Raw genomic sequence first — 24,670 nt, 5'->3', positions numbered from 1 at the left:
GAGGGGGACGTGTGTTGGACGTGTCCCGGAGTGGCCAGTGTACGTGGCCAGCCCCTGCCATGGCGGGGACCTTTAGCCAGGGAGGGGGACGTGTATTGGAAGTGTCCCGGAGTGGCCAGGGTGTGTGGCCAGCCCGTGCCATGGTGGGGACCTTCAGCTGGGGAGGGGGACGTGTGTTGGACGTGTCCCGGAGTGGCTGGGGTGCGTGGCCAGCCCCTGCCGTGGTGGGGACCTTCAGCCGGGGAGGGGACGTGTGTTGGACGTGTCCTGGAGTGGCTGGGGTGCATGGCCAGCCCCTGCCGTGGTGGGGACCTTCAGCCGGGGAGGGGACGTGTGTTGGACGTGTCCCGGAGTGGCCGGGGTGCGTGGCCAGCCCCTGCCATGCGGGGACCTTTAGCCAGGGAGGGGGACGTGTGTTGGACGTGTCCCGGAGTGGCCGGGGTGCGTGGCCAGCCCCTGCCGTGGTGGGGACCTTCAGCCGGGGAGGGGATGTGCACTGGCCTGAGGCTTCCTAAGCGTCTCCTCAAGGCCATGCTCATGACATCAGAAGCAGTGCTTGTGGTGCAGGTGGCTGGAGCAAGGAGCTGTGTGCTCTGCAGTGAAGCACCAGGCACCTCTTAGACCACACACAGGACGGGCAAATGATGCGTCTTGGTGCTTCTCGAACTCACCTGCTCCCAGAACTGTCCTCACACTGTCTTATGGATTACAGGTAATTAGAGGAGAGCAGTTTGTTGTGTTAAAACACGCACCCCTTCACAGTCCATGAGAAGCCACCTCAAGCTCGAGAGACCTGGCTCTCCTTCCCAGAGCCCCCATTTTGAACTGAGTAGCCCTGGGCCAACACCTCCCAGAGGCTCCAGCCGCCCATCTGGGACCATAACCACCAGGCCCTGCACAGGAGCCTGGGACTATTTGGGGTGAGACCCTCTGACCCAGCACTGCTGCCAGGAGGGTTAGAGATGAAGAACCTGGGGAAAGCGTGGACTGGGGCCGAGGAGAGACCAGCGTCCACACGCAGCACCACACAAAGAAAAGGTGTCGTTGCCATTTCTAGTTCACAGTCCCAGCAATAGTCACAGCAGATTCCATAAAACACTGAATAATTAGCAATTTTATATACACATCTGTGTTTAGTTATATTTAGCATAATATAAAATCATTCGATTATTTCATATTTAGCCTCCCCTGAGGTTTTGCCCAAACCTGAATTAAAATGAGTTTTACTTCATAAGCACAAAGCAGTTGGGGCGGGGCAGAGATTTCTTAGGAGATGTGGGAGTTCCCATTTCTACTGGTACGCTGGAAGAAACAAATACTGGGACTCACCCTCATTCCAAAAACAAAACTACAAGAGTATGAGGACATAGAGATAATTTTAACACATCAGACATCTGGCAATAATTAAATTATTGGAGATCCCAAGCCAAGTGAGAGCAGGAACCCGGGGACATCAGTGGATGACTTGATGTTGGCCTTTATTCTGAGAATCTTTTCCACACCAGGTAAACTTGAACTTCAGCATTCATGATCTTGTGGTCTATGGAGGGCAGGAGGCACTAGGAAACCCTGATATGGTAAGGCTAATAGAAGACATGCCACATGGAGCTGGGACCCCCAAGAACCATGACTGCAGGGTAACGGTGACCGATGATAGAGTGTCCTCTCAGCTCTCCATTGGGCTGGAGGATGGTAAACTGCTTGCGTTCAGCGCTGTTCCTGGATATGTGTGTGTGTGGCAGGGGTGGGGGTGGGGGGTGGCATTTTCCCTCAGGACATTAACCACAGCCAGGCTTCACAGGGATGTACAATCCCACTGCATGCTGCCTGGACAGCCACAACATCTCAAGCAAGGAATTCAGCTTCAAATGCTCCCAGGTGCACAGGCCTCCAGATGCCTGGCAGAGGGAAAGGCAGATCCTCTCTGGAGGAATCCTTTCTTTCCCCTTCTACTCATAAAGAATACCTGCAAGTAAAATTCCAAGAAATTTGAGTCCACAATAAAAGATTTTAAAACATACCAGGTAACAGGACAAAAGTCAATTGAAAGAATGGACAACAAAAGAAAGCCTCAGATATTGTAACTATTGGACATAGATCATAATTTAAATATTTTAATATGATTAAAGGAACATAGGAGGAAGCTAAATATAACCTACAGATCAATAGTCTTAAAAGAGACCACAATTTTTGAAGAAATATATTTTAATGAAAGATATAATAATAGAAATTCTAAACTAAGGATATGAGTTTAATAGCAGATTAGATATAGTTGAAGAGAGAATTAGAGAAGTAAAGGATAGAACTAAGAAATTTTCTTAAACGCAGCCCACAGAGACAAATAAATTGAAAATATGAAAGTAAGGGTAGGAGCCATAGAGGGCAGGAGAATCTTACCTACATGCATAAGTCTTGCAGTAGAGTAGGAGGATCTTAAATGCAGTTCATAAGCATTTTAGCAGATTAGGCGACTCTTACACACGATTCATAAGTGTTCCAGCAGAGTAGAAGACTCTTACACACGGTTCATAAGCATTCCAGAAGCCTATGGAGTTCATAAGGAAATACTAATTTAAAAAAAAAAGGTAGCTACATTGAGAACTTTATTGGGAAAGCCATTCCCGGGGAAGAGGCACACTGTATCACCATCGAGGATCATCTTACACATCTTACACATGATCCATGAATGTTCCAGCAGAGTTAGAATATTACCTACAATTCATAAGTGTTCTGGCAGAGTTGGAATCTTACATATGGTTCATAAGCATTCCAGCAGAGCACTCCAGAGGTAATATTTGAAGATACAGTGGCAGAAAAATTTCCACCACTGATGTAAGACACCAGTACTCAGATTCCAGAAGCCTATGGAGTGAAAAAGGCTCTACACCTCGATTCCTGACAGTGAAGTTGGAGAATCTCAAAGACAGAGAATCTCTCTGTTTGTTTAAAAAGCAAAATTTTTTGTCTTTTTAAAAAAAGCTTACAAAATTGAGAAACCTCCTTTGTCATAAGTGATTTTAAAAAAGAGAGGAGGGAATCATAAACAATATTGAGAATTAAAATTGGAATGCTAATATAGATGCTTTGGCATATAAAAGAATAACAAGGGGTCATCATGAACAATTTATGGCCATATATTTGAAATGTTAGATAACATGACCAAAATACCAGAATGAAAAACTCCAATAGCCCTGTAGCCAAGGAAGAACTTGAGTTAATAGTTAAAAGTCTTCCCACAAAGAAAATATCAGGCCCACATATTTTATAAGCAAGTTATTCCATACATCCAAACACATGCACTCATACACAAAACATCCCAGACTACACAGCTCATAAGGTTAGCATAAACTTGATACCAAAACTCAGTAATTACAGTACAGGGAATTACAATTAGAGAAAAATTTCCTCAAAAACATAGGTGTAAAAGCCAAGTAATAGCAAATTAAAATCCAGCAATTTATTTTAAAAATATGTCATGAGCAATTAAAGCTGTAATTAATGTAGTCTATCACATTAATGAAAAGAGAAAAAAATTATTATCTCAATAGATACAGGTAAAAACATTTGCTAAATATTAACATTCATTCATAATAAAAATGTTGAATGAAGTAAGGCTAGTTTGTTCTTATTTTGATTTTTTAAAGACCCTACAGAAACATCATGCTTCCCAGCAAAACACTGGAAATATTCTCTTGAACACCAGAAATAAGACAAGGATGTGGGCTCTCACCCTTACAAGCATTTGTAGGAGGGTCCATTCAGCAGGCAGTGAAGCAGGAAGGAGAGATAAAGGGTGCACTTAGGAGAGAAGGAGCAAGCCTGCCATTATTCACAGATGGCCTCATTATTTACTCAGAAGAGACAGAAGAAGATCCAGGTAAACTAATGGAATTAGATAGTTTAGGAACGGTGCTGTATATGAAATCATGCAAAAGTCAGCTGTATTTGTATATTTAGGAAAAAAAGTTAGAAAATGCTGTTTAAAAATGATACTCATTTAAAATAGCATCAAAACTTAAAGTCCCGGGAATATATACATATGTTAAATATATAAGACTTTTATGGGGAAAAATATAAAACTTAAAAGATGTTGAAGACAATAAATGGAGAGATTTACATGTTCACAGATTGGGAATAATTATGCTATTAATAACAATCAAACTTCTAGATTCAATAAAATTTTAACAAAAATCCAAAAACTATTCATTTACAAACGTGACAAGCTGATTCCAAAATGTATAAGTACAAAGAGCCAACACCTGCCTTCGTGTGTAGACAGCATAAACTACTTAACACTAAAGTAAGAAAGATCACATGGATCTGTGCACGGAGAGACACCTGGGCCAGGAACAGAGGGAACCCAGGAGTAGACCCTTAAATAGAACTGACTGATAACAGGGTTGACATTACAGATCAGTGGGAAGGATGGCCTTTACAAGAAACTGTGATGGGGAAATGGGGTATTCAATGAGAAAAAAATGAAATGACCTCTACCTTGAATCACATACAAAAATCAGTTCTTCAATATCAGACTTACATGTGAAGGACAAAAATCTTTTAGGAAAAAAACAGAGTTATATCTTTATGATCTTGAGCTAAAGGAGAATTTTTTAAACAAGATACCAGAAATGCAAACCTTAAAGAAAATGATAGACTAGACTGTATTAAAACCAGGAACTTTAAGAAGCCAAGCCACAAACTGAGATATGATAGTTGCAGCCTACATAACTGACAAAGTTTTGGTATCCAGAATGTTTGAAGAACTTCTACAAAGCAGTAAGAAAAAGACAAATAACCCAGTAGAAAAATGGGCAAAACAAAAATTTCATGTAAGAGGAAGCATGAATGATGAATAAACATACACGAAGATGCACAAACTGATGAATTATCAAAGACATGCACATTGGAAGCCCAAGGAGATACAACGTAAATCTACCAAATCGGCACAGTGTTTAAAGCTTAAACCAGTGAGCACACGGGGCACTAGGAACTCTGTGTGTTGGCGACAGGAGTGTAAATTGATAGAATCCCTTTGGGACATCTATGTCTTAGTGATTGTACTGGAGAAAATTCTCTACATGTGCCTGGAGACACGTGTGAGAAGGTTCATGGCTATACTGTTTCAGATATGGAGGGAAAAATCAGAACCCAGTTTCCCACCGGACTGGGTAAGTGGTTGGAAAAATAAAGCGTGATGCTCCGTATGTATAGAATGCAGTCACACAGCAATGAAAATGCATGAGCCACCATGACATGCAAAACCGAATCTGAGTCTCAGAACACAGGGTTAGCAGAAGACGGAAGGCACATCACAGAACGTGTATGTTATTATGTCATCTTATGCAGTATTTTGTTTAGGGATACACACATAGGTGAAAAAAAAGTCTACATAAAGAAACTATGCACCCAGAATTCATGAGAGTTATTAGCTTTGATAGGACCGAGAAGAGCTCACAGAGAGTATCAAAGATAATTTTAATGTCTTATCTCTTTTCAGAGTGTCAGGTATCCTGGGTGTTTGCTGTCTTATTATTCTTTGGAACCAACACATATTTTATAATCTTTGGTATCTTCCTAATATTTAATGGAATATAAATATAAAATATTAATATTTTTGAATTACAAATTAACCCCAAAACTTCTAACTTTCAAGAGAAAGTCATCTGAGTTGGTGAGAGGAATCATTTCCAGGAGCCCGTGATATATGCATGTTTAATAAAACACTGAACGTTATACACATGTCAGTAGGTGCACATCTAGTTTATCTCCCTAAACGTCTTTGCTATTTCTATACTAAGCAGGATGGGACCCTGGCTGTTCAGGTAGAAATGAGCGTCTTTGCATCGTGGTAAATCTCTAAGGGGGCATCTTTTCATCCTGGAGATCACCGCATTGCAAGCCCAGTCACCATGCAGACGTTTCTCCATGGGGTGGGTCTTGTGGGCACAGCATCTTGCCTCCTCTCTTCCTTCGGGTGGTCAGGCATCAGCTCCCGTTCACGATGGCACGGAGACCGATCTTCTTCATGGATAGCCTCTTCTTGGCTTGCTGTGCCACAGCGCCTTTGGCCTCACCGCCAAAGGAGAAAAGAGAGATGATGAACAGCCCACTTCCAGCACAGGCACAGGCAAGGGCACCCCCCTTCTCTTCTCCCTCTCTGGGAATTAAGCTTTAAATGGCATCTCTGGTTTTAGTAAATAATTGTCAGGAAAGCAGTTATGTTCCAGGGTTATTTTAATTCCTTCTGACAGTTAGCAAAATTAAACATCCAAACATTGGGGCAACATGCTACTTTCAGATGACTTGATGTAAAATGATTAACATCAAAACATTTTCTTGTGTTTTGTGTTGTTGCCGTGCAGTGGATCACAACACGTTACAGGAATGTGCTCTGTCTGCTGGGCTGATCGCAGGGGCGCACGCGCGCTCGCACACACACACACACACACACGTGCCCTGCCGCATGGCATCTTTCTGGCTGTGTTTTGACACAGTCAGCTGTGCATGGGTTTGCTTTGCATACAAACGATCAGGTTACACCACACCATGTGGGAAAGAGGAAGCGTCCGCCAGCTGTGCAGAACGGCGTACGTGCGTGATCCTGGACCCGTCCCCACGGCGTACGTGCGTGATCCTGGACCCGTCCCCACGGCGTACGTGCGTGATCCTGGACCCGTCCCCACGGCGTACGTGCGTGATCCTGGACCCGTCCCCACGGCGTACGTGCGTGATCCTGGGCCCGTCCCCACGGCGTACGTGCGTGATCCTGGGCCCGTCCCCACGGCGTACGTGCGTGATCCTGGGCCCGTCCCCACGGCGTACGTGCGTGATCCTGGGCCCGTTCCCACGGCGTAGGTGCGTGATCCTGCGCCCGTTCCCACGGCGTAGGTGCGTGATCCTGCGCCCGTTCCCACGGTGTACGTGCGTGATCCTGCACGCGTTCCCACGGCGTACGTGCGTGATCCTGCGCCCGTGCTCATGGCTGGCAGCCCATATTGGAAGAGAATCATGAGACTGCAAATCAGGAATCCTCAGATATCCTTTTATCGTTGGCTCTTTAGTTCAAAACTAGAACTGTGGGTGTGGAAGGTATAGGAAACTCCCTCCCTGCACCACTAGTGAGTGCCACCACTGGTCTTAGTAATAGAGGTAACAGTGGTGGCATGATCATCCTAGAGATAGTAATGCTTTAACGCTGCCACTAGGGAGTTAATTTGCTCGTGCTTCCTATAAGTCACTTATTCATTCCCTCAACAGATAATCGTTGAGGTCCTCTAATGTGCTGGACAGTGTTCTAAGCACTAGGGCAAATCCTCGCTTTGTGGAACTGATATTCTGGAGAAAAAATAGATAATAAACAAGCATGCATCATGTCAGAGGGTGATAAATGTTTTGGGAAAGAATGAAGCTGGATGAGGGCACAGGCAGGTGATGGGATGAGGGCCCGATGTTGGGTGAGAACAGGAGGACCATGCAGATGGCTGCAGGCAGGCATTTGAGGGTCAGGAACAAACAGCAGGTACAAAGGCCCTGAGGCAGGAGCTGGCCGGGGCGTCCCGCGCTGAAGGGGCTGGAGTGGCTGAGCAGGGGCGAGGGGGCTGTTGGAGGTGATGTCAGGGCAGCAGCCAAGGGCCAGGTTCTGAAGGGCCTTGTGTCTGTGGCCGGGACTGTAGACCTCACTGTGGGTGAGATGCGCCAGCGCAGGGCTTTGAGGAGAGGCTTGAGTGTGTGTGAGTGGCCAGCATCCTCCCTCCCGACTGTGTATAGAATCAGCCCCTGTCCAGCTGTCGAGGGGCCCAAGGCCAGAAGGCAAGTGGCATTCCATGCTGGGCTTCTGGACATTTAAAAGTCTATGTGAGGCTCATTAGCCGCTAAAAAACTGCTTCATACTTTGAAAAATATATGTTCATAGTGAAAAAAATTATTCAAATGTGCATAAAGCTATTGTTTTTATTTCTGCAAATTAATCCAATGAAAAAGACAGTGGATTGGATTATAACCCTGTGAGTAGTGATGTTCTCTCGATGGGCTGGTAAGGTTTGGCTGAGTAATAAGTTAATGACATACATAATTTTGTAAATTATTGTATATTTATTTGTAAGTGCATTTTATTCCCCTTGTTTCATGAAATCACTAATTAGATTGTTTAATGACGATCTTCATAAAGTTGGGGTGTTTTAGACAGAAATGATTCAACCGTAATTGCACACAGGGTACAAGATGTAGAAGTATTTTCATTAAAAATAAAAATGCATTTAAAATTGTAAACTAAAATTATGCTTCAAAAGCTATTTTTCTTCAAAAAGATTTAATGTGAATTACTAAAATTCTAAAGCCAAATATAATTCACAAAATATCAAAATTTTCAATCAAAAGTATTTAAATAGAGCTGTATTTTAAATTGTATTTTGTGACAATTTAATCAAATTGTAGTCCATATTTTTGTAAGAATAAGACATTTGCAATTCTGGCTCTGAGATCCCTGCAGTTGCTGATGTCATGAGCTGGTTGCGTGAGTCACGCATGTCCTGTCTCGACAGACGTGGAAAAGTGAAAGGGATTGTGAGGTGCTGCGTGGCGCCTCCACATTTGTCCGTGAGTACTTCTAGAGCTGTGAGCCGACGTGCAAAGAAACGCAAGAGTGGGCGCCTGGCACTGCCAGGAACGGATACTTCTTTATGCAGAAATCATTGGCTTTTCTGCAACCTGAACAGCAGGATTTGACACGTTCATTAATTTGTCTTTTCTCCTGCCTAAGTGCTTCCGCTCTTCAAACCTCCCTCTCCCAGGCACGAAAGGCCTCACGCAACACGTGGCTTCCATGGAATGCAGGCTGCAGGGGTGGAGGCCCTTTCAAGGCTCGCATGGCAGAAGTGCTGGGCGCAGGGGACATCATCCTGCGGCTTGGCCTGCGCAGCCCCTCCCAGGCCGGGCCCGGCACCATGGATGGAAGAGCCAGGCAGCGCAGTTGGGGTCTCTGCAAGATCCAGAGCAGAGAATGAGATGCTGGATGCACCTGGCCACGCAGAGATGCCGGCAGGTCCCATGTGCACCCTGAGGCCAGAACCTGCAGCCTCACCAGGCACGCTGTGCCGTGTCCGAGGAGAATAAAGGCGGCTCTGCGGCTGTGGGCCTGAGCTCCTGGCAGGCTGGGGTCACGGGGGACAGACAGGCTTGGGGAAGTCGGTGAGGTCAGGAATTTGGGTGGAGACACCATTGGACATCCTAGTGGAAGTGGCAAGAAGACAGGTGGGATATCAGATTCACAGAAAGGATGGGGCTGGAGGAAAGAAAATGGCTCTGATCAGTGAACAGATGCCGGTCAGGGCCTGAGGACTGAACACAGCACATGGGGGCAGAAGAGGGTGGAAAAGAGAAGCCTGAGGCCCAGCCCGGGACACCCCACATGCAGGGGACAGGGAGATACTGCCACCCGGGACACCCCACATGCAGGGGACAGGGAGATACTGCCACCCCCGGGACACCCCACATGCAGGGGACAGGGAGATACTGCCACCCCCAGGATACCCCACATGCAGGGGACAGGGAGACACTGCCACCTGGGACACCCCACATGCAGGGGACAGGGAGATACTGCCACCCAGGACACCCCACACGCAGGGGACAGGGAGATACTGCCACGCAGGACACACCACACACAGGGGACGGGGAGATACTGCCACCCGGGACACCCCACACGCAGGGGACAGGGAGATACTGCCACCCGGGACACCCCACACGCAGGGGACAGGGAGATACTGCCACCCGGGACACCCCACACGCAGGGGACAGGGAGATACTGCCACCCGGGACACCCCACACGCAGGGGACAGGGAGATACTGCCACCCGGGACACCCCACACGCAGGGGACAGGGAGACACCGCCACCCGGGACACCCCACATGCAGGGGACAGGGAGACACTGCCACCCGGGACGCCCCACACACGGGACAAGGAGATACTGCCACGCAGGACACACCACACACAGGGGTAAATGTTCCCGTGGTGCCCAGCTGGCCAGTGGCCGCACAGAGCTGTGGCCTGGTCCTCTCCGAGCCCACGTTCTCACCCTCGGGCCACACTGCTCGGTCACAGGATACCCCAGATGCCACCACACCCACCTTGAAGGTGGTTTTATGCTTCATCTTCCCGCCCCCTTGGCTGTCCAAAGTGTGACATCAGCACAGATCTGAGCATAAAACACTGGTTCCTGCCCCCACTATCACCAGCCACACTGTGACCCTTGGCCCCTCCCCGAGGGTTTGGGGAAGGATGAGCTTTGGGGGCTGAGGAGGGGTAGGGTCAGCCGAGGACCCTGGGCACCGTGTGCCATGGTGGGACTGAGATTAAATACACATAAATGCACCCTGGCTCCCTCCTGCCCCCAAGACATCTTGCTCACACAGGAGCAGGCCTTTGGCCGAGAACCACTTCCAAGGAGCAGGGCTGGCTGCCGAGAGGGCTGCAGAAGGCCAGGGCTGTGCTCTGGATGGGACCTGCCTCCAGCCACCATCACAGCCCAACAAAAAAGAGCTGCACATGGCCTGGCTACGGCAAGTCGCCCAGAGGGTTCTGCGGGTGACAGTGTCAGGACAGCACTCTGTGTGAGGCAGGGGCCTCTCTGGAGAAAGGTTCTCTGACCTGTACAGGAAAACCTGCTGTGGGGGGTCCTGGGTGGCTACCATCCCTTCAGGGCCCCTCCCCATGCACCTCCCTCCAGCTGTGGTGGGGACCCTGGCCCCCACCCTGCACCTGCCTCCAGGGCCAGCCTCTCCACCCTCGGAGACACACCACCCTTGGGGACACACCACGCTGGCCTTCCACAGCCCAGTGTCCCAAAGGGCCCGTGCGACAGCTTCCATGGCGGCTTCCAGACCTTTCCAACAGGTGTCAGGGTGTCAGGATCTCAGGATCTCAGGATTTGCTGAGTGAGAGTCTTTGGTTCTGAAATGAAGACTGAAGTGTCACTGCACGTGTTTGATGTTAAGACATGTTAGAGGTCCCAGAACCAAAGAAGCTTAGAGCAGGGCCTTCTCCAGGAAGCTTCAGACCCTGGCGAGCCCCCCATCTAGAGGGGCTCAGGACACGTGGGTCCTTCCTACCCTGCCCCTCCCTAAGGTCTCCCTCAGCCCCCAGCCCATCCTCCACGCCGCCCATGGTCCTGGGAGAACAGCGTGTGCCCCAGCGCCCAGAGGGTGAGTGAAAGGCTCACAGTGCACAGTAGTGAGTGAAAAGCTTTAAGAAGGTTTGCAATGTTTAAATTTTTTTTTTTTTAGGAGTTTTAGGTTTGGCCTGAGTGACTGGCAGGCTATTTCTTAACCTTGTATGAATAAAGACCCCATTTTTTCATAGAATACCTATTACCGCTGGGAGAGCCCAGTCGGGGATTGTCCACTCCGAGGGAAGGTGGGGCCCCTCATGGGCCTCACGTATGGCCCTGCTAGAGTTCTTTTCAGAAAACGACATGGGGAAAGAGAATGGGCTGAAATAGGAAAGTATGGACGTTGCTTATTTTTAAAAGATTCCTTTACAGGAATTGTGATCAGCCCTGCGACCAGGTGGGCCTCGTGTTAGTCTGCGACAGGGCAGCTCGCCTGGGCCCAGGAGGCCTCTGCACTCCCAGTGGCTCTGTGGCCACCCTGGGATGCCCAAAAAGGAAAGGAGGTGCCGGTTGGGACCAGAGCTCCAATCACTGAATCAACTTCCTTCAAAGCTCTTTCCCCTTCCGCTTCCCGGGAATGACTTCCGCTTTAAGGAGAGCCCTCGGCTGGGCACCTTGCTGACATGCACGGGGAATCCTGACCAGTGGCTTCCAGTTTCAGGAAGGCTGACCTCAGGGCAGGGGCAGAGTCCACAGAGGTCCCCAAATTACCCAGAGATGCTGACCCCCTGCACGGGGGCCCTGGGTGGAAAGTGGCAGCGTTGAGGCAGCTTGTTTACGGTGGCTGTGAGGCACAGGATGCAGGTCTTACCCTAGGGGACGTCGTTTCAGCTCGGCCAGAAACCAGGCTCCACCCCATAAGGGAGGAGGATCCTTCCTAAGGAAGCCAGTGGTGCTGTCCAGAAAGCTGGCCAGGCTCCAGGTGACAGCTTCACCCCGGGCCTGGGGGCTCTCCCTCCCCTCCCACCTTCTAATGGAGCAAAGCCATTAAGTGATCCCCATTGTAATTTAGATTACAGAAGAGACTTCTGCACATTCTTTCAGGTTAAAATAACGAGGATAAAGAGAGTAGGCAAAATTATTCCACTGTAGCTGCCTGCTTTTAATTATATGGAATGCTGCATAAATTGTCAAGTGCAAAGAATAAGTCTGATAAATTAAAATACTAATTAAATAGGCTATTGCAGAATTTTGAGAACATTATAGGGTTCCGCTTCTTCAGGTAATTTGCATATCCTTCATCTAGTGAATTTAATTTTAAAGGACTTCTTTTTTGTGTTTGGAAACCCTTTTTGTCTCCCATGAAGATAAAAACGGGCTTTCTCTGTTGTTCTGTGCCTTTATTAAGGCAGCTTCTCCAACTGTCTCCACGCCCTGGCCTGACAGACTCGGGAGGCCCAGAGCTTGGCTCAAAACATAACTCAGACCTGGCATTTGATGGACATCTGGCTGAAGCAGGCTTTTTCTTCTTTTCCTCCTTCAACATGTTCAGCAGAGACTTAAAAATTGGCAGTATTGTCATGGAGTTCATAAAAAGGAACAAAAGGACACTGAGAATCAGCAGGTATTTACTTTAGACTTAAAAGGAGTAGGTGTGAGTCCTCAGTTACACAGGTGTGGGCAAAAGTCCCGCGAGAGGACGGTGGGCTCCCCAGTGCAGACGTGTCAGGATCAGAGCTCAGCACCTGTCACAATTCCACCAACAGTGTGGAAAAGGGAATCCACGCGGCCGTTTAGAGAAATCCGGCGGAGCATCAAGGGTGCAGGAATAATGTCAAGAGGTGTTGGGGGTGCCCAGAGACCCACAGGATGCCGGGGACCACGAGGCATTGTTTTTCCTTTTAGGCATATTTGAGGTTAAAAAAAAATCTGAAGCAACAAACCGCAGGGCTGTGCTGCGGAGGCTGCCCTTGTGCAGTGGAGCCCTTGTGCAGCGTTCACCACGCAGGAGGAGGGAGGTGCGGCCTCTCTGTGTTTCGATTCTCTCTGCCAGTGAGAAATCTCAAAGCCAGAAAGTGAACTAGCAAGGACAGGCATCGCTGAAAGGGGCCGGAACACAGGGCCGCGTGAAGCCAGCTGACGCCCCACAGACACTGGCTCGTTCCACAGCGCCAAGGGAACGCGCAGACGCCCCCGAAAAGCACTCAGCAATCTCCAGAGAGATTTCCCTGGCAAGAAGCTGGACTCTGGGGACTCTGGGACCCAGATTCTGTGCTTTGTGAGACTCCCCGGCACCTGCTCAGGGCACTGTCGGGCTTTCCAGAGGATGGTGGAGTTGCTTGCCGTGAGCTGGCAGGTTGGATGTCAGTGCCCAGCACAGTGCTGGAGGGTATCACTCAGCAGACCCTGTGCAGGGCCTCGGGAGGGGAGCGGTGACACCAGGAGCGCACGGGCTCTGAGAAGCGGCCTGCAGAGCCCGACTCCTCCTGTGAAGGAACCGGCCTGTGGGGGAAGGAAGAGACCCTATCTTGGGAAACAGAAGAAATCAGGAGAATCCTGGTGACCTTTATCCTGTTGCTGCGGGTGCTGTTAGCGGGGCACACAGCAATTCCACTGTGGGAGGAAGACCCTGATAGCTGAGTCACCCGGAGCAAAGTCGTTGAGCGATGCTCCAGCTGATGTTTGATGTTCAAAACACAAGCAGAAGCCCTGATCGGCGAGTTAATAGCACAAGAGACCAGAGCACACTGGAGTCTCAGACATGCAGCAGATACAGCACTTTCTCCTTAGGAAGTGACAGTGGCCCGGCCACGACACACGCAGCAAAACAGCCGCTGTCACGAGGGCACATGGATTAGTCGCTTGCTGTGTGCCAAGACCTGGGCCATGCTGGCTCAGAGACTCCCACGTGGTCCTCACAGCTGCTTGTGAAGCGTGCATGGAAATCCACAGCCTGCATGGGGAGACGGATTGAAGTGTAGGAAGCGCTTGCCCCGGCACTTGGTGTGTGGCAGGAATGTAGCCACTGCCAGCTTCATTGCTTTTCAATTATTTTACTCTGTGACTTCGATTTAGACTTACACTGCAGTCTCAGATTAGCTCGAGAATGAAACTGTCCCTTGTACTCTCTTAAAACCTTTTAGTACAAAAAAAAAAAAAAAAAGGAAAAAGAAAAAACCAAACACTAATTCAGGTTGTTTGCTTCAATTGCTGATTTAAACTGACTGAACTACATTTTAAAAGGTTCAGTCAGTTTCGAGAGGCAGCACCGTGGGGCATGTGGGAGGGTTGTCAGTGGCACATCTGTTTACTTATCCGCATTTTTAATTTTCAGCTTTTATTTTAGAATCTGGGAGTACATGTGCAGGCTTGTGACCTGGGTATACTGGTGGTGCTGAGGTTTGGGGTACACTTGTGACCTGGGCATACTGGTGATGCTGAGATTTGGGGTACACTTGCTCCCGTCATGCAGGTAGTGCCGTCATGCAGGTAGTGTGCACGTCCCCCAGAGGGAGTTTCAGCCCTTTTCTCCCACCTCCCTCTCACTGCCTCTCACATTCCATCTTACATTCCCCAGTGTCTGTTGTTCCCATCTCTATGGCTGTAAGTACCCGATGTCTGGTCCCCACTTCCACGTGAGCGCATGTGGTGGCGTGTGGTTCTCTGATGAGTGTAGTTCCCACTTCCGTGTGAGCATGTGTGGTGGCGTGTGGCTCTCTGATGATGTCTGGTTCCTGCTTCCGTGTGAGAGTGTGTGGCAGCATGTGGCTTTCTGCTTTTGCATTAATTTGCTTAGGATGGTGGCCCCAAATTGTGTCCTTTGCAGCAACGTGGATGCATTTGTTGAAGAAAGAACACAGGCCCCCAAGCATCAAAGTACAGTCATAGACCCTGAAGAACCTTGCCTGTCATGGAGAGGCTCACATCATCTTGGGAGGCAGCTCTGCTAGGAGCTCACCACGATGCCTGTTTCACTGACTTGGAAGCCATTTCTCAGCTCAGGTCCACTGAAGAGCAGAGACGGTGCCACTGAACCACAGCACATGCTTTGGAATCCCCTCAGATGATCTTGTATTTATTGAACAAACTCTCTCACACTCATTTATCAGCCTCACTCTCGCATCGGCATCTAAAAGGAGTTTTAGTGATCAATGGGTTAAAGAATCCTGACGCGCGTCACACTCGGAGCCCCTCCACTGAGAGCCTACACAGCACAATGCTGGTCCCCACGTGCTCTCGAGGCCACGGTGAGGTTGATTTCCACGTACTCTCCAGGCTACCGCGGGGCTGGTCCCCACGTGCTCTCCAGGCCACCGCGGGGCTGGTCCCCACGTGCTCTCCAGGCCACCGCGGGGCTGGTCCCCACGTGCTCTCCAGGCCACCGCGGGGCTGGTCCCCACGTGCTCTCCAGGCCACCGCGGGGTTGGCAGCACCGCACTTCTCATGAGTGTTCCGCTGCAGCCAACAAGATCGTCCTCTGAGTCACTATTGGCCACAGCTGACGCCCTTTCTGGAAGTTCTGCTGCGGCGCGTTCCTGGCCTCATAGGAGGCCGGGTGGAAAGTGCTCAGGTAGAAACAAGGACTCATTCCCTCCCCAAGGCCTCCAAGGATGCACCTTGCTGTGCTGCCGATTCAGGGTGGCAGGAGTTGCCTAGTCACTACCATGCTGGCCCGCACCGCGACCCCACTTCAGCTGGGGGAAGTGTGCACTCCAGAACCAAGGAAACACGGACGGGAAGGCCCCGCCTCAGGACCCAGGAAACAGGGACGGGAAGGCCCCACTTCGGGTGTAAACAAAGCACTGTGCCAGCGCGGGGGACAATTTGCATCCACTCAGTAGAACTAATTTTACTTTTTCAGGAATTTTGTGAGCCCGTTATTCAGTACAGCCATTGTGAAACATTGAATGATAAAAACATGCACTTAAATAAACTATGTTAAGAGCAGAGGCGATCAATCCTAAAGCTCACCATTTTATAACTGGTTTTCTACATTTTACCGTCATCGGCACCCTTGAGATTATTTCTGTCCTCCACGTCCGCATGGTGGGAACTCTTCCCTGCACGCCTGCAACTCTGTATCTGGTTGGTTCGGCCCCGCCATGCCTCATGTTGAAATTCAGTCCCCATGTGTGACTCTGCATCTGGTTGGTTCGGCCCCGCCATGCCTCATGTTGAAATTCAGTCCCCATGTGTGACTCTGCATCTGGTTGGTTCGGCCCCGCCATGCCTCATGTTGAAGTTCGGTCCTCGTGTTGGAGGTGCAGCCTGGTGGGAGGGCTTTGGATCTGAGGGAGGGACAGATGGGGCGGGGCAGATCCCTCGTGAATGGATTCATGCCCTCCCAGGGTGGAGGTGAGCGACTTCTCACTCTCTTAACTCCTGTGAGAGCTGATTGTTAACAAGAGCCTGGCCCTCCCTCCGCCCTCTCCTGCTTCCTCTCTCCCCATGTGAGCTCTGCACACTGCATGGCTCCCTTCACCTTCCACCGCAAGTGGAAGCAGCCTGGGGCATCCTCAGATGCAGACACCTGTGCCATGCTTCTTGTGCAGCCTGTAGGACTGCGAGCCAAATAAACCTCTTTTCCTTGTAAATTGCCCAGCTTTGGGTGTTCCTTTACAGCAACACAAACGGACTAAGACAGTATCTCTCCCCATTCCCTTTAGTAGTGTCACATGAGCGCTAAAGTCAGCTGTGATGGGAGCATTTACACAGAGCAGAAATTACCCAGTGCCATAATTTACAATTCTGTTATGCAGGGGACAGGCAGCCTGCACACCATGAACTGTGAGACACAGAGGGCCGTGCTGAGGATGTTGAGGGAGGGGGTGCCCCTGAGCACATGTAGGGCCTGAGCTGCCTGGGAGGAGGACCGTGTTTTCGTCAGACTGAGGAGTTCAGAGCATCCTGGCAGGGGACAGAGAATGCCTGAAATGTGCTGAAAAGCCCAATATCTGGGCAAGGAGTGCCACCTGGACCTCAGGGCCAGCAAGGCAAGTTCTCCATGCCTGCAGGGGACACCATTGAAAGGCTTTGAAGGGCCACCGAAGTGTCTGGATTTGGAGCCAGAGGTCCGGATGTTGAGGTCAAGGATGGACAGACACCCTTAGACTGACTGCTCGTGACACCCTGTGCACAGTGTGGAGAATGGACTAGAGCCAGACAACCTCTTGGCAACCACAGTCTGCAGGTCAAGTCAGGCCCACTGTCTGCTGTTGTAAATAAAGTTTTGTTGGAACACAGCCATGACCATCCACTTAGGCGTGGTCTGCAGCTACCTCCACGCTGCAAGGCAGGGCTGAGTAGCTGCGACAGAGCCGTGGGCCGGCGGAGCCTGACCCAGTTGTTACCTGCCCTTCACAGGAAAAGGGTGCTCCCTGGCGGATTGGATTTTTCTCGTTACTATGGGCTGGGGCTGCCGTTTTCATTCCTGACCCTGACGTTGGTGACCGTTCTGCAGCAGTGACCAGGGTGGTTCTAAGGTCGCATTTGTACTCACTTTCTGTTCCTCAGCCTACTTAAAAGAGTCCACTGTTACCCTCCTGAGAGAAGCCTGCCAATCTGTCAGAAGTCTCCTCTGTTTGCGGGAGGACAGCAGCACCGATGGCCTTATAGCTCTCTTGCCACCCAAGGCTTACATTTGTGTCCTCCCCTCCCCTGGGGCTCTACCCCATCATAAAGTATTAAAGGAGTTTTGCTTTAGCCCAGACTGTTTTCTGTCTGTCTTGTTCTTTCAGTGCAGTAGGTAATTAGTTATATGTAGAAAATAATATGCATTTGCTCAAAGGGAAAAACTTTCCATAAGACAATGGAGAGGCCCCAACAGCAGGGAGGGCAGGCTGTAACAAGATCCCATTCGCATCCCTCTCCAAAAGGAATAATTTCATTACCTCAGATTAACACAGGGGCGTTACACTAAGGGGTGAGAGTAATTGATATTTTCCTGCTATCTCATCCTGTATTAATCACAATTGCAAGGCACTCTTCATTCATAGGGTTTGCAATGAAATTCCATTTTTTTCTGGTTTTCATCTCCAAAGTGACAAGGGCTTTATGCAAACGCATATTTCCACAGAGTCGTAAGCCAAGGTCAATTGCCTTGTGACACCCGTCCTCTCTGTGAAGTGGGGCAGGTGGGTTTGCTGTGTTGGTGCTAGGATTACTGGGGTTTCATTTCCATCTGCTAATTGTTTCCAGAGCTCATTTCCCTCGGTTTGCCATCGAGTGCAATTCATTCTCTGAAAGTCTTCCTCATTCTACATCAGGAGAAAACCAGGGTGAGGCTTTTATTGGAGCGAAATTATTATAGGATGTTCCTGTCAGGGCATGAACAAGAGGCTGCAAAATAGCTGGCGGTGCTGATGGCAGAAATACACACGTTCAGCTTTGCCTTCTACGGAGTCTTTTTATCAACACCTAATGCTGGTTAATGAAACATATTTCCCAGTAATTATACAGCTACAAACGATTACGTAATTTTAAAATAAGACCTTGCAGTTTGCAGAATGTGTCTACATATTTCTCATCAGTGATTCACAGCAGTCCCGGGGACCCGGGTGGGACACCCCTTTCTAGATGAAACCAAAAGCGCACAGTTGTGCCGGCCCGAGGTGGACGCACACTGGGTCAGTGGGAAAATGGGGCCTCGTGCAGGTTCTAATTCTGTGCCTGTTCATGACCCTTCCATTAAGGTAGGCGGGTCAAGCAGTCATGTAATTGAAATTTTCAATGGAGGAAAATACTCAGAGGTGCCCGGAGACTGAGGACCTCTCCAACCTGACTCTTGTGCTTTCTGATTTTTCCTAACAGTTGACAACAAAGACAAACTGGAGGAAACCTCTGGACTGGAAATTCTTCAAACCGGAGTCGGGTCGGTGAGTAACAGAAGGGGTGCCGTCTGCTCTGCGATCTGCAGTGCTGTCTGGGTGCTGGCGAACACCGTGAGAACAGAGGCTGGACCTTCAGGTTCATTCAGCCAAGGTCCTGTTTTCCTGGGAGGAGCAGTGGGCTGCAGCAGGAGCATCCTCTGCGGGTGGGAAACGGTGGCGAAACGTGCCTGGCGAGTTCAATGATGTCTTAGGGCCTTTGAAGTCCTGATTTAGTATCCCCACAAGAAAAAGCATTCATGGCTAAGAAGAACGGAGAAGCCTTCAGAAAATATGTGCTTCCTTCCTTCTTCAGCTGTTTTGTAGTTGCCAAGTGTGTGAAAATGAATATGGGCTAGAGGGATTACTCTTTCCTCTTGGGGTTCAGTGGGACATACTTGTATCTTCAATATTGAAGGACGCATATTTGGGAGAGGCAATATAAAACAGGAAATGCTTCCATAATATCATTGAAAATCTATCAAGCCCCTGTGTGTCCAAACCTTACCATGCTGGTATCAGAGAGGCGCTCGGCCAGGCTCCTCCAGCAGCTGGAGCCGCAGGCCCCTCCCCGCACCGCGCCGATGGCCGCTCTCCCCTGACATGACAACTTAATGAACTGCACACAGAGCGCGGACGCGCCTCCTCTGCGGAATGGCGTGTGGCCACTCGTCAGTCAGTGTGGACTGAAACCAATCTGCGCTCTCGCGTTCGAGATTTCGGGTTTCACAGCACTCGCCATTAGAGATAATTAACCGTGAAGGAGCGCTTATTTATGAGTGTGCTTGCTACACAGCAGAGCCGCCCTCTGCGGAGCCACTTAAAGACAAGCTGCTTCTGTGGGGAAATCTCGTCCTCACCAGGCCCCAGACTCGGGCTCTTGAAATAAGAAGCTGCTTAATTGGCCGCTCTTCCCAAACAGAGGTTCTTGAGCTTCCCGTGCAGAGCCTGCTTAAGAATAGCCTGAAGGGCTTTGAAAATGGCTGCGTCTCGGTTAAATGACAGGCAGGGTGTGGGAGAGGAGAGCAGCCGGCGACTGATGGAAACTGGCGTGCACGTCCCGGACAGGTGCTCCCATTCTTGGTGTTTCTCGATGCCTTCCTGGCTCATGCCGGATGAATGAGGTGTTGGGCAGCTGGTGATGCCCTGGTCTTTCCCGGGAGCTTGCTGTCTCTTTAGCACCCAGTGAAGGGTGAGAAAGAAGCCAAGAGTCTGGGGGGCTGCCGAGAGCCACCTGCATCCCACGGAAGGTGCAGTGACCGATGCGGAGGGGCCAAGTAGCTTCAAGGTGGAGTCAGTCGGGGGTGGCTGTGCCCCGGCCGTGAGTCTCCTGCATGTGGAAGATGTGATGTCGGAGGTGCGTCTCCTGCGTGTACAAGGAGCTGTGGTGTCCTCCTGTCTTTCCTCTCCCTTCTGAGCTCACCACGTGGGGTGGTGGTTGGTGCTAAGTCATTCCTAGAGGGATAATGGTGTCCAGGAATTTGGGACAAATCTAGATGGACTCAGGTTAGAGCCATCTCTGTAACCTGGTCAGAGAACGCGTCGAGGCTGGGACCCTCTGCTGTACTGTGGAATATTTAGGCCCCGTGAGAAGCGGCTGTGGTGGGTGGGGAGGTGGGTCCCGTGGACATGAGGGAGGCTCTGCCCTGAGAGGGCTGGAGGGGCAAGGGTGGGGGACGGGGAATGGGAGACTCTGGCGTTCATCTGGGAGGTGACAAGTGTGGTGCCTGGTGTCCAGACACACCTTCCTCATTGAAACCTGGACTCCGGCCACTCCAGAAAAGAGGCAGGACATGGTGACAGGTGGAGCCACTGACTGGGCAGCTCCAGCCCAAGTGGCTTCTGCCATGTGCCTTGCCAACCATTGCCTCTTAAGCATGGAAGGTCAGATGCTATTGTCCACGCACACGTGAGCCTGGGGGATAGCACCTCCCCGGCTGCCCACTCACAACGGAGCTCCTTCCCACACACACCTGAGCCTGGAGGACAGCACCTCCATGGCCACCCTTTCAGGACAGAGCTGCCCTTCCCATGCTGGAGGAGCCACAGGGCCTGGTCGCTGTGGCTTCAGCCTCCCAGCTCCTCCTGTCCTCTGCTGGGTGCTTGTAATGTCCAGGCACTCCCTGCTTGGATCAGGGGATCTGGGTTTCATCTTCCCAGCTCCTCCTGTCCTCCGCTGGGTGCTTGTAATGGCCAGGCACTCCCTGCTTGGATCGGGGGATCTGGGTTTCATCTTCCCAGCTCCTCCTGTCCTCCGCTGGGCACCTGTGATGTCCAGGCACTCTCTGCTTGGATCGGGGGATCTGGGTTTTGTGCTATACTTGGTGCTCCCTTTCACTCAGGCCCCTTCTTGACTCTGCAGAGCTACCCCTCGCCATCTCTTTCACGGTGGCCTCCTGCGGTCTCTGTGCTCACCCCGTGACTCTGCTTCCTGTGTTGTCAAATGGGGGTCATCCCAGGACCCACACCACTGGGTTGTGTGCAGGTTTCTGGGGTGGCAGAGTGCGGACGAGTGAGCACGCGTAAACATTCACTCTCACTCCCATCACGGTCCTGACGCCTCCGCAGCATTTGATTAGGCAGGGGTTGGACCTTCTTGTTCCATCCATCCTGTCTCAGCACCCTCTGTCACGCCTTCACCTCTCCCTCCCGCGATGCTACACGACAGATTATTTCCTGAAATTGTCTCCCACGTTCCTTCCTCCTCTGTCTAATCTGCTGTAAAACTCAAATGCTGGGTACTTTTTTCTTGGTTACTGTATTTTTCACTTAGAAAAAAATTTTTATTTAGTAATTTATCAAATCTGTTCTTTTACCTTCTACTTTGATTATGTGTTTGATATCTTCTTTTATCTTTTCAATCATTTTAAACCTACTTATTTTATGGTCTCGTCCAGACCCTCTGGCTTACTTTATGGTCTCGTCCAGACCCTCTGGCTTACTTTATGGTCTCGTCCAGACCCTCTGGCTTACTTTATGGTCTCGTCCAGACCCTCTGGCTTACTTTATGGTCTCGTCCAGACCCTCTGGCTTATTTTATGGTCTCGTTCAGACCCTCTGGCCGTTTCCTAGTCTTCGCTTTCTACAACTCCTGCTCATCACATCTGCTGACCCCCCTCCTGTGGGTATATCCTCTTTTGTGGTTGATGAAGTCTTTTTTTAGAATTGTGAGCTTACCCTCAGCAGGGATTGATGATACTGAAGTGTGAATTTCTATGTGAGAGTTTCTGGATAAGAAGTTTTGCCCTCAGTGTCCCAGCGGATCCACTTTCCTGTCAATTGCCCACCTGGGAGTTTCTGCTTCATTCAATAAAGTGTGGACCTTGCTCTGGCACATGCACAGATCTGGGGTTCAGCCCCCTTCCCGCTTCCCCAGCTGGTGGGTGGTCTGTTCCTGGGCTTCAATCTTGAGGGAGGCAGGTCCTCAAAGTCCTGGGCTTCATGTGGAGTCCCCATCTCCATCCACCCCAAGGCCACATGGGCTGTCCTCGTGTGACTATAGGAACTCACACCCCAGCTCTCAGCTTCCACAGGAACTCACACCCCAGCTCTCAGCTTCCACAGGAACTCACACCCCAGCTCTCAGCTTCCACAGGAACTCACACCCCAGCTCTCAGCTTCCACAACTCACACCCCAGCTCTCAGCTTCCACAGGAACTCACACCCCAGCTCTCAGCTTCCACAACTCACACCCCAGCTCTCAGCTTCCACAGGAACTCACACCCCAGCTCTCAGCTTCCACACGCTTGGATCCACAGAAAGATGCCAAATGTCCAAGAGCCACTTCAGCAGCAGCTCCCAGTCACGCCTGGTTTTGATTGCTCCTCTCAGTTTTGGAATCTGGAGATCCACTTTCTTCCTGTGCTCTCGGCTTTGTGCCTCTCGGAGTCGATGCCACGCGTCATGTGGGATTTCGATGTGCGTGTGCGAGGGTCCTTGCTCAGCCTCGGTTTAGTGAGCTGTTCGTTCATTCATTCCTAGGTATTTATATGCGTCAGGCAGGTTTTAAGAACTGAAACTACAGCAGTGACTAAAACAGACAAACCCTTCCATCACGAGCTCCCATTCCAGGTGAAGCTGGAGGTGCATCGAGGAATAAGGCCCATTGTTTCCTCTGAAGGCAGAACCCAGCCGTCACCTGCATTGCTTTCTGCTCTCACTGGGCGCGACGGCCATCTCTGTTCCCTTCAAGTCGACCAGCTCCTCCTCCGTGAGTTCTACAGATCGGACTCTCCAGGGCCTGGCTCCCTCCTCCTTTCTGTCCGTGCTGTCTCCTGTGGGGAACTCACCTGGGCCCTGGCTTTTTATGTTATCTGTTCGATGATGATCCCAAGCCTATGTCTCCAGCCCTGACCCATTCGCCGAGCAACAGGTGTGTATGGCCACAGGTGTCCTCCTTTTCTCTCCTGGGAGATCTGTAGAGGAGCCTCACACTTAAAGTGGGCCACGCAGGGCTCTTGATCTTCCTGCCGCAGCCTGTTTCTCCCGTCAAGTTTTCTTATCTGTTAATGGAAATGGCATCACTGCTCCTTGTGAAGCTGTGTCTAGGAAGTAGATTGATTCAATGCATGGAAATCTGAATTGCTGCTCAGATTATCTGTGAAGTGGACTATTTAACTCTGGAAAGAATTGGCCTCTGCCCACTCCTGATGCCCACCCATCTCATATGTGGGAAGGAAGGTTCTCCCTAGACTGTTGGGCTGATGGGCTTCCTGCGGGGGACCGTGGGGGCTGAGGGCAGAGGCAGGAGCTCACCTGCACAGCACCACGCCTCTGCTTCCATCCACATCCAACCTGTGTCCTCTCTGGCCCCTGAGCGAGCAGAGGATGGACCTTGCCATTCCCAGGGGCAGAGGCTCCGTCATCCCTGGGACAGAAAATTACCAAACTCTAGAGTGTTTATTTCACCCACTGGTTACGATCTGGCCACAAGGAGCTCATCCACCCTGACCTGCCTGTCTTCCTGGCCTTCTCCAGACATTTCTTTGTTCTCGTTCCACCAAATGCTGGAGACCAGCTCCTGGAGCATTATCCTTCTCCACGTGGCCATTTTACATTTCAAAAGATGGTTCTTCTCGAGCTCTTGACCCCACGGACATCGTGCCCAGAGGGCCCTCAAGCCCAGCATCTGTGTCTCCTGTCTCCCCAAGTGAGTGCAGAAAGCAGTGCAGGTGACGGCTGGGTTCTGCCTTCAGAGGAAACAATGGGCCTTATTCCTGGATGCATCTCCAGCTTCACCTGGAATGGGAGCTCTGTGATGGAAGGGTTTGTCTGTTTTATTCGCTGCTGTAGTTTCGGGAGGTTTATATATTTGGAGTAGATTTGCAGTGGTGAAAATGGGAGAAAGGGGTACAAGTTGAGAAATTATTTAACAGCTAATGATTTTTTTCTAATTTTAATTGCCTTATTCAGTATTAAGCCTGAATTTGACGATTCTGATTTTTAATGTATTTAAAATTCTTCTAATCCCTGACTCTGGAATATAAAGCAGAGTTTGATTACAGAAATCTAATAGCATTTACAAAATCTCTCCCCTGCGCTTGCGTTTAATGCAAGTGATGACAGATAGTGGAATTAAAACCTTTTAAGCCAAATGGAAATATCTCAAAACAAAATTTAAAGGAAATGAACAGATTACAGTGCAGATACACACCCCTCATAGATGGGTGGCATTTTGATGTATTTCAAAATCTAATTTCTGATA

General features: G+C 50.0%; 1 protein-coding gene across 4 annotated transcripts in view; it reads left to right on the top strand.

Moving 5' to 3' along the window:
- The window catches only part of PTPRN2 (protein tyrosine phosphatase receptor type N2), a 1,029,630-nt gene that overhangs the window by 655,804 nt on the left and 349,156 nt on the right, over positions 1 to 24,670 (top strand). For all 4 annotated transcript variants that reach the window (XM_055347412.2, XM_055347413.2, XM_055347411.2 and 1 more), the window contains one exon: positions 18,911 to 18,975. In XM_055347412.2, the coding sequence (XP_055203387.1) occupies positions 18,911 to 18,975 (65 nt within the window). The remainder of the gene's footprint in view (positions 1 to 18,910; positions 18,976 to 24,670) is intronic.

The sequence above is a fragment of the Gorilla gorilla genome, chromosome 6 (genome assembly GCF_029281585.2).
Source record: "Gorilla gorilla gorilla isolate KB3781 chromosome 6, NHGRI_mGorGor1-v2.1_pri, whole genome shotgun sequence".
Lineage (NCBI taxonomy): Eukaryota > Metazoa > Chordata > Mammalia > Primates > Hominidae > Gorilla > Gorilla gorilla.
This window is presented reverse-complemented; position numbering and strand designations above follow the sequence as displayed.